Source organism: Solanum tuberosum, unplaced genomic scaffold (assembly GCF_000226075.1).
Source record: "Solanum tuberosum cultivar DM 1-3 516 R44 unplaced genomic scaffold, SolTub_3.0 scf00051, whole genome shotgun sequence".
NCBI lineage: Eukaryota > Viridiplantae > Streptophyta > Magnoliopsida > Solanales > Solanaceae > Solanum > Solanum tuberosum.
Window position 1 is genome coordinate 2,013,808 of NW_006238978.1, and position 9,241 is coordinate 2,023,048.

General features: G+C 36.8%; 2 protein-coding genes across 3 annotated transcripts; both read right to left on the reverse strand.

The window, feature by feature from the left end:
• Window positions 1-1,136: 1,136 nt before the first annotated feature.
• On the reverse strand, window positions 1,137-2,728 carry LOC102591867 (casparian strip membrane protein 2-like). Its single transcript, XM_006344203.2, has 3 exons — window positions 2,447-2,728; window positions 2,119-2,242; window positions 1,137-1,586 (listed from the first exon to the last, which is right to left on the reverse strand). Exons 1-3 carry the CDS (start codon window positions 2,662-2,664, stop codon window positions 1,371-1,373), a joined length of 558 nt encoding a protein of 185 aa, XP_006344265.1. The 5' UTR covers window positions 2,665-2,728; the 3' UTR covers window positions 1,137-1,370.
• Window positions 2,729-3,701: 973 nt separating this feature from the next.
• On the reverse strand, window positions 3,702-9,090 carry LOC102592200 (uncharacterized). Of its 2 annotated transcripts, XM_006344204.2 has the most exons (3): window positions 8,974-9,090; window positions 7,052-7,157; window positions 3,702-5,892 (listed from the first exon to the last, which is right to left on the reverse strand). In XM_006344204.2, the coding sequence occupies exons 2-3, from the start codon at window positions 7,092-7,094 to the stop codon at window positions 4,313-4,315; spliced, it is 1,623 nt and encodes a 540-aa protein (XP_006344266.1). In that variant the 5' UTR covers window positions 7,095-7,157; window positions 8,974-9,090; the 3' UTR covers window positions 3,702-4,312. The 2 variants fall into 2 exon arrangements, with proteins under 2 accessions (XP_006344266.1, XP_015162794.1); XM_015307308.1 differs by lacking the exon at window positions 7,052-7,157.
• Window positions 9,091-9,241: the final 151 nt, after the last annotated feature.

Consider the following 9,241-nt stretch of genomic DNA (forward strand, 5'->3'; position numbering starts at 1 on the left):
CCCTTCATCGGAAAATTACATTGTATATATAGGTCAAAATTTGATTTAATGAATATATATATACAAGTGTTGACACTTATTGACATAAGTTGAAGGTTTAGTGTAGTGGTTAAGTGGTTGCAAAAGTTGTTTGAGGTTTGTATTTTCATCACTGAACGTGATGAACCTCTCGATTTTAATTTTTAAAAGACAAGTTTGATGGCGGACCAAAAGTTATGAAACTGCCGTCAATTTTTTTAAAATCAAGAGGTTCATCACATTAATTTCACGCGCAATAGTACACAATTTTCTTTTCTTGCAACGTCATATGTTAACAATAACTTGATATAGTTCAACAAGCAAAGAGAAGTTCTTAGTTTAGCTCCAATAATATTTCTATTGAACAGAATAAGGTGTTCTCTTCTCACCTTCTGTCACATGCGGTTATTATTTCTTCTTAATATATAACAAGATGATTGAGCATTCCATACATAAAATTTTGGACAATATCAATGTTAAAAAATAGGTAACTTGAATCTTTAACCCAAACAACAACAACAACATACCCAGTGAAATCCCACTAGGTGGGGTCTGGGGAGGGTAAAGTGTACGCAGACCTTACCACTACCTCGTGGAGGTAGAGAGGCTGTTTCCGGAAGACCCTCAGCTCAAGTGTAACAAAGCCAAGTAAAGGAAGAGAATTATATAAAGCATAACATCCAATAAGAAAATAGTGCATAATCAACAAAGGGGGCAATAACATCAAAGAAAATAATGACGAGAAGTGAAACGCAAGTAAACAACATAAGGCAAGTAGGGATCACATACAAGAACTACAAGTGTACGGCTAAGACTCCTACAAACGCTAACAACCCATACCCTCGCCAGGAAGACAGCACGCTAACCCTACTAGCCTTCAACCTTAATACGTGACCTCCACTCCTTCCTATCTAGAGTCATGTCCTCGGTAATGTGTAGCTGGGCCAAGTCCTGTCTAATCACCTCTCCCCAATACTTCTTGGGCCTACCTCTACCCCTCCGCGTACCCTCTAACCCAAAGATAAAGGAAATATATTGAGCTTTTTCTCATTTTGAGGCTTAAACTTCCAATTGATGAGTAAATTGAGGAATTGAATCATTTTTTGAACTCCAATTTGAAAACTAACAGACACAATATATATTGATATAAGTAAAAGGCACTGTCTGGCAGTGAATTGCATACAAAATCCAAAGCATGAAACTTTAGTCAAATATCAAACACAACAGATACACAAACTATATATAAAAGGCTAGCAAGCCAATGTATAAACAGCATCAGTCAATTATCAAACACAACAGATACACAAACTATATATAAAAGGCTAACAAGCCAATGTATAAACTGCATTGATTTATCGCCTAGATATCGCGACAGCTGAGAAAATGATTAGGAGAACAAGACACACCATCGCGCCAAATGAGCCGATGAGAGAGCCAGCAGATCGTTGGCAGAAATCGGTATACTGTTGACAAACTGAAAACCAGTTTGCAGAAGTGTTCCCAGTATGTGCTAAATACACAATGGCAGCTGCTGCAGATGCTCCAGATGTGAGAAGAACCAGCATTATCTTCAAAATTTAACAAGAAAATTATGAATTAGGGACAAAAATGATCTAATTTTCATGATAATTATAATAATACACTTTTTCAAGGCCTAATCAAGTAATCAACCACAAGTTATAGTGAAACAGTACAGTCAGACTTCTCTATAACAATATTTTTATGTAACAACCAATTTTGTGTGAAACTAATAAGTTCAGTTATCACATTATTTTGATGTTGTTGTTGTTCCTTTTTCTGAATCTTATGTAATGATTTCATTATTATCTGTTATGTATGTTTTGCATTTGTATGTTATTTTTAACATTGCTTTGTTACAAGTTCCTTGAGCTAAGCATCTTTTAGAATCAATCTCTCTATCTCCACGAGATAGGGTTAGTCTGTATACACCTTACCCTATCGATTACATTGGGTATGTTATTATGTTATAGTGTATGTTCTCCATAATAACATTTCACTATAGCAGTCAAAAAATATCCTGACAAACAACGTTGTTATAAAGAGGTTTGACTGTATAAAGAAGAACTCAATCTACATTACCGCGTCAAGGAAGATGAGCAAGATCCGACTTTTTCCTGCTCTGCTCCTCATAATATGAAAGATGGAAAATGGTAGAGAAAGAGCAAGATATGCACATACTATTGCATTCACAATCACGAACAACCTATGTCAAGAAAACAAAAGGATGAATAAACCTTCATGAAATTGTACTTTCTCACATTCATAGTAGATATACTCCCTCCGTTTTAATTATATGACGTATTCTGACCTGACACAGAGTTTAAGAAAGAAAAGACTTTTGAAATTTGTAGTTTTGAGACTGTATCATTAAAAATAAAGAAATGTGTAGTTCTATAGATGGACTTACTTAAATGAGTCAAAATCATCATATTGAGCTGAAAATTGCACAAGTTGTGTGGCAAAAGGAAGAGTTTGTTCAGCAGTTCCCATTGCCACAGCTCCTGCTAAGGTACCAACAATCGCGACGATACGAAGAACAAGATCAAATACAGAGAGTCCTCTGTTCACTCCATGACCTATAGCCTTTGATGCTTCTCCAGATTCAATCGATACCGCCTTCATCATTCGTTTTCGATGGCTCAAGTTTCTCTCTTCACTGAAATTTTTCTATATGATTTGTATCTCAGCTTGTTATGAGTGTTTTAGATTTATCACCAATTTATATTATCAATACTAAGGCATGTTTGGATTTTTATTTTTTTAGTAATTTTCAGCAATAGGAAGTGGTTGATGTGGATTTGCTGATATGAACTCAGCTTTGTAGACTTTATACCTGCTCTACTTTCTTCTTAGTACTTAAACAACATTCTTTGGAGAAACGATTTTAAGTTATATACGCTGACAATGCAATAATTTTGACGTTATTAATGTAATTTAACATGTTATAACAAGTTAATACAACATCATTTGAATTAGGTTATCAAGGATGAGCGATGTGTCAGTTTTAGTTAATTCGAAAATTAAGTGGCCCTTTTTGCATTTTTGCGAGAAAAAATGGCCTTTTTGGCTCCGAACTTGAGTAGTTTTGGTTGATTTTGGATTAGGTACGAGATGTGTTTGCTCTTTAAAATACAAGAAATTCATTGATTTATAATTTTAGGCTGACCATTTGATTAATAATGTGAAGTCAGCCAAAAAAAAAAAGAGACTAATGGAGTAGGTCAAAATTAGAGGGCTTACTAATTGAATCCTCTTTTTCTTTTTCCTTCTTAATTATATATCACTTCAAATCATGTTTAGAAAAGCAAGCAATATGAAGGTTATAGTCAATGGCAAATTCAGGATTTTACAGCTATGTGTGCTCACTATTTTTAACATAAACTTGTATCAACCAAAGAACGTAATTGCAAGCTAAAATTCCTCGAGAAAAATGGGAACACTATTTTTTTCAATTCAATGCAATAGCCAATAGGAGTTTTTTGGATTGGTTCAAGAAAAAAAATCTATACCTTCTCTTTTTTTTACCCCTCCCTAAGAAGCTCCCACCTCTTTATCCTCTAGGTCGAGCTCAAAACCTTAAGGTCGGAAGTAAGAGGTGTTCACCATCCGAGAAACATTCATTAACAATCAAGTACTCAAAGAACCAGGTTCTTTGAGCAATTATGCAAAAACGTTTTCAGGTTGCATCCCCATAAGATAAGATTGAATACAAATAGACAAGTACATTTTGTAACTAAACAAATTGAGGATTAAGGATCAGTAAGAACATGTTGTAAAGCTCTTGAGGTCCAAAACAAGTTGTTGAAGATGTATTATTTTTTTATGGCCATGATGTCCAGGCCAACTTTCGCGCATCTCAACTGATTCCACGGGATACGTGCCACCTCCCACCAGCAACAGCAACAGGTACCAGATAATTGTCCAACAAGGCTAGGACAGATCTTGAACCTGAGACCTCAAGATTCTCAACCACTTCATTGACCACTAGGTCGCACCCTTGGTTGCGTTTTTGAAGATATTGTTAGTTACAAGAATTTTCTTATTAGCTTCTTTTTCTTTAAAATTTTGAACAGAAGTAAAATTGTGCAACACTACTAAGGTTCTAACTTCTAAGATTCATTTCAGAAATTGGGACCAATCAACAATCATTATATCCCCTTTCTATATTCAGTTTAATAAACCCCATTGCTTCATGGCCATTCAAAACTCAGAAAATTTGAAATAGTTAGCATTTACATACTCTGGGGGGTGAACAGAACATCCACTTGATAGTCTATACATTGTCGTCTTCACTGTAATCATCGTCGTAATCAGAGGCTGATTCATCATTTCTGGGCTCCAGTAGAGTATTCATATCGAAGGATGATTCACCTACTTCCATTTCTTCCATGTCAATAATGTCGTAACTCATCCGCTGATCAAATTTCTCATCAGAACAATTAAGAAGCCATGCCAGGGAACATTTTAAGCCCTTCTCAGCGATCTTTTTATGTCTTGGTTTTATTGTGGACTCCAGACCATAAGTGAAGAAAGCAGGGAAAGCAACCAAATCTTCCAAAGGCCTTGCCATTGTGGTTTTGAAATACTCAAAACTCTGCTTCATAATGTCGAGATTTAGAGCAAGTACCTGGGGACATCCCACGACCATTTCTCTCACTTGTTCCGAGGAAAAACCACATCCCTTGAGGAAATCAACATGCTTCACTACAGGTGCTTTACTGAGACTGATAATCTGTGGCATCTTTTCAATAACTCGCCCAAAATCTTCACGAGTAGATTCAATTATTGAATTGAGAAATTCTTGTTGACTTGGAAGCTTTGCCTCCATGTCGATTCCTAAGATCTCAGGATATTGTGCAATTACTGAAGGAAGTGTGGTTTCCCTCACATGAAACTGTAAAAGGGATTGAATGTTTGGTTTTACCCTTTCTTGTAGTCCAAACCCAAGAATGTGAGGATGCTTCTCAATCAATCTAGCCACAGCTAGCCTCGGAATTCCCAGGACTTCCAAATATTCTACAAATGGTTTAATTACCCGACCTACCCGCATCCCTAATATCTCAGGATATCTAGTCAGAAGCCCACCAATTTCTCTTCTTGCCACTCCAATTCCTACTAAATAAGCAACTGATGTACTCATTGTGCCCTCAAGCTTGAACCCCAACACTTCAGGATATTTCTCCAGTACTCGCGGAATATCATTTGGTTTAATATCCATGCCTTGAAGATATTTCACAACTGGAGCAAGGTCTACCACCACACTTGCATGTAGAACTTGTGGGTACCGCCGCAAAAAGTCTGTCAAGGTGGATTTTCTAACACCCAGTTTGCCCAGATAATCAAGCACAGGAATCATGTTTTTCTTCACACTGCAGCCCAGAACAAGAGGATAGTTGTTAATATCTTCAATTGTGAGTCCCAATTTGTGAAGAAAGTCCACACGTTCTCTCATGACCTCCACAGTCACAGGAAGCTCTAATCCATCGAGCTCATCAGGTACAATGCCAATGCCTCTCAAGAATTCATAAACACGTACACGGTTGGCTGCCTTCTCATTCTTCATCTCTAATAAACTAGGATGAGTGTAGAAAGATGAGCTCTTTTGTTTCTTACTTCCACTGTAAGTGTCTGTCTTCACTGAAGATGAAAGAGCAGCTCTCGTAGTAAAGCAGCACGGTAATCTCATCATCAAGTCCTTTTTCTTCATATTGAAACTTGAAATACTTGGAGCTGAAGTGGATATTAACCGGGGTCGATGGAACGTGTTGGAAGGCAACTCATGATTTATGAGCAAAAAACTGGGATTAATGATGCGGTTATAACTAATGACTTTCATATTCTGAAGATGAAAACCTGCACCAGACAAAGATGCAATTGTCAAAAAATAAGCCTTCACACTTGCAATGTCATTAAGAAATAAGTTGAACAGTACTATAATTCTTTTTCTCCTGTTTCTAGTAACTAATGAGTTAAGGTCGACTTAGAAATTACTCTCACACACATGGAGACCTTTCACTTGTACAGTAATGTTGCAGAGTAAGAGACCAAGGCTTCCACAAGGAAAGTTAAATTAGAATGTAGGCAATATTAAACCTTTGGATCTAGCAAATGAGGGTGAAATGATCGAAGTATGCAACTTGTGCTTTTAACCACAAAAAAGAACCAAGTTGTAATGTTAAGCTTTTAAATGATTCAATCAATAAAGAAAATCTAATGCGTTAGACTGAGAAAGTATGGCAACCCTCTCATGTTTTGAGGGCTCCAAGACCTGTAATAATAATCACCACAGAGTCTCTGGATGTAAAATTATGAACCCTCCAGGCTCCATTGAGAGCGATTTTTAGGTAATGAGATAGCAATAACCAGTCTCTACGTAATTCAACAATCCAAGCACCCATGAGAAACTATTCCCAAGTGTTTTTTTCCCTTCCACTACACCCATCCGGCCACCCCACCATCACCTTCCCAAAATAAGTTCTTATCGTCTGCAACATCTTCCATAAGTTCATGCATGTGTTAGTTCAGGAATTATATGCTTTGAAGTGGGAAATGGGAAAAATTAAAGTTCTGGCAGGATAGTTGGTGTTGGAGCAGCCCTCTCAGAGAAGAATTTCCTCTTATTTTCCGGTTTAACCAATCACCAGAGGCAGTGGTAGCAAAAATGAGGGGAAACAGTGGCTGGAATATTAGATTGAGAAGGAATTGCTTTAAATGGGAAATTGATCAGATATTGGACCTGTTAAATAGACTGGAGTAGATAAACATTAACCATTAAAAGGAGGACCGGGTAAGATGGGATCACACAAAGGGAGAATTCACAGTGAGAGATTTGTATCAAGTGCTCGTGAGAGGTGAGTCAGGTGACAATATAATTGATAACTGGCCTTGGAAAATCATTTGGAGAACAAACACCCAATACAGGTAACCAGTTCACATGGATTCAGACTTATGAGGCTTGTCTTAAACAGGACAATCTAATGAGGTGAAATTTCAAATATGCAGTGCATATTACCTCTCTCAGTATGAATATGAAAGAGCAAACACCTTTTCAGCATTGCAATGTAACAAAGTAAGTGTGGATTACGTTCCTGAACCTTTTGGCTTGCGTGTAGTCATACCTAATGATATAAACGAAGTCTTAGAAGTCAGACTTTGGAAAGTTCAGAAGGAAAAGACGAAGCCGTAGCAGTCCATTCGCAGCTTTACTTTTTGAACAATTTGAAGAAAAAGGAATATGAGATTTTTGAAGGATAAACAACCTCAGTCCTCCCTTTGAAAGCTAGACGTCTTTTCAATCGACACAATTGGGAAAAGTATTCGGATGTAAATAATGTGAATCACCTCAGGATTTTTTAAATTCCTCACTTTTATTAGGAGCCAATTATGAATTATACAGTTTGTATCCTATGAATGATTAGCAATAAATGTCTTACTTTATCAAAATGTTTCGGAATTACTGAGGACATGACCTTAGATAGGCAGCTAGTGAAGGACACAGATTCGGGTAGAGGGTTAGTAGGTAATAGAGTGTTGTCTAGCTTATCCCTCCTTACTAGTAGTTGTAGTATTTCTTTTTAGTTTCTTGTCTTTTGTTACTGACTACAATCTCTTGTACTTCGAATATCACACTATTTTGTTGTAGTTATTATTCTTTTTTTCAGGATGTTTTGTCATGCTCTTTTAGTGTCTGCTTAGATATGTTTTTCCTTGAGCAAAGGGTCTACAAGAAACAAGCTCTCTACCTCCCAAGGTAGGGGTAAGGTCTGCATACACTCTACCATCCCCAAAACTTAACATCCCCAGTTTTCCTCCAGGAAATTCTTAGCCAAAAATTAGTAGACATAGCTATACACCTTTTGCTGCACCACCTAAGTCTGTTCCTTTCAGTAAGGACGGTGTGAAGATATTTCATCCCATATTTTCTCCAACTATACATGAAAACCAGTGAATCACCAAGTGTCCCCAAACAGCATATGCATCAATCGTGACACATAAACTACTAATATGATGACAAAACAATCAAAATAGTCTCTTCCTTTAAGAACTAAGATCATTGCACCAGTTATGCCACATGCTGGTTTTTCTACTGTCAAAAGTTATACTTCTATGCATCCTTCCGTAAGAAATATGAACAAGTAGCAGCTACCAACTACCAGAGACCCCTAAAAACATCTAGCTTCAGAATCAGCATAGCCAGGTCAACTGAATAGAAACTCCCCAAACACTTTCAGACTACTGACATTTCCAGCTAAAAGAGAACATCTACAACAGACATTTCTTATTTCCGCAGGACTTTGGTTAAATGGTAAAGTAAGTACAACTGGTGATGTGTGGTAATCGCAGGTCACTAATTCAAACCCTGCATCTAGCTAGAGAGGTAGGCTCATACTCCCCGAACTTGGAACTTGTGCATCAACTAGGGACGGACCAGCTAATATACAGGAGATTTCAGTCATCACTACTAATACTAAATGTCTCTTTACACAACTAACTAATTGAAACCAGATAGTTTTGCTCAGAAAACGTTGTTCTTCGCCAAAAACTGAAAATGAGGTCAACAAATAGAGGTTCAAATTGAAGTTGTAACCTCTATCCACTGTCCAGATATAACAACTACCAAGCCTCATTTCCAGATACAACAACAACCACTCCTTGGAAATAATAAGCTCTTATCAGTTATCCATCTACATAATTGCAATGAAATCATACTCTTCAGCACAAAAAGATGTGTTTTATAGTTCATTAGCGTCATTTAGGGGAGCAGAGCTTCATCCGAGCATCCTTTGACGGAAAATTATACTATTTATACATGGTTAAAATTGTTGTCGAACCAGTTCGATTAGTTCATGTGTTTGCTTCTTCCGATTTTGAACCACTCTTAGTAAAAATCGCTACAGAAAAACAAAAACATAAGCATGAAAAAGGCAAATTTACCAGAAATTATTCCTGCCGGTGAAGAAGGCGCACCTCAGCTGAGAAGACGAGAAGATAAAAGGAAATGAATTTGGGTTTTTAGCTAACTGGGTTTGCCGTTTTTTGATGGGCCGCCAATTTTGGGTATTGCTTTTAGAGAAAAATATGCTTTCATATAATCAATTTTGAAATTATAATTTCAATTTTTTTTTTTTTTTTATGATCATGGTGTTCGAATTAATTAAAAAGGGGAAACTAAGCAAATATCCATAAAAAGTATATATATATA

Bases quoted from the DNA above. Each gene is read 5' to 3' on its own strand.
- LOC102591867 (XM_006344203.2), bottom strand. From the start codon at position 2,664: ATGATGAAGGCGGTATCGATTGAATCTGGAGAAGCATCAAAGGCTATA. The intron at 2,243-2,446 runs GTAAGTCCATCT...TTCTTGACATAG, and splicing joins GATGATTTTGACTCATTTAA to GTTGTTCGTGATTGTGAATG. The intron at 1,587-2,118 runs GTAATGTAGATT...TAAATTTTGAAG, and splicing joins TGCTCATCTTCCTTGACGCG to ATAATGCTGGTTCTTCTCAC.
- LOC102592200 (XM_006344204.2), bottom strand. From the start codon at position 7,094: ATGCTGAAAAGGTGTTTGCTCTTTCATATTCATACTGAGAGAG. The intron at 5,893-7,051 runs GTAATATGCACT...TGTCTGGTGCAG, and splicing joins TCATATTCATACTGAGAGAG to GTTTTCATCTTCAGAATATG.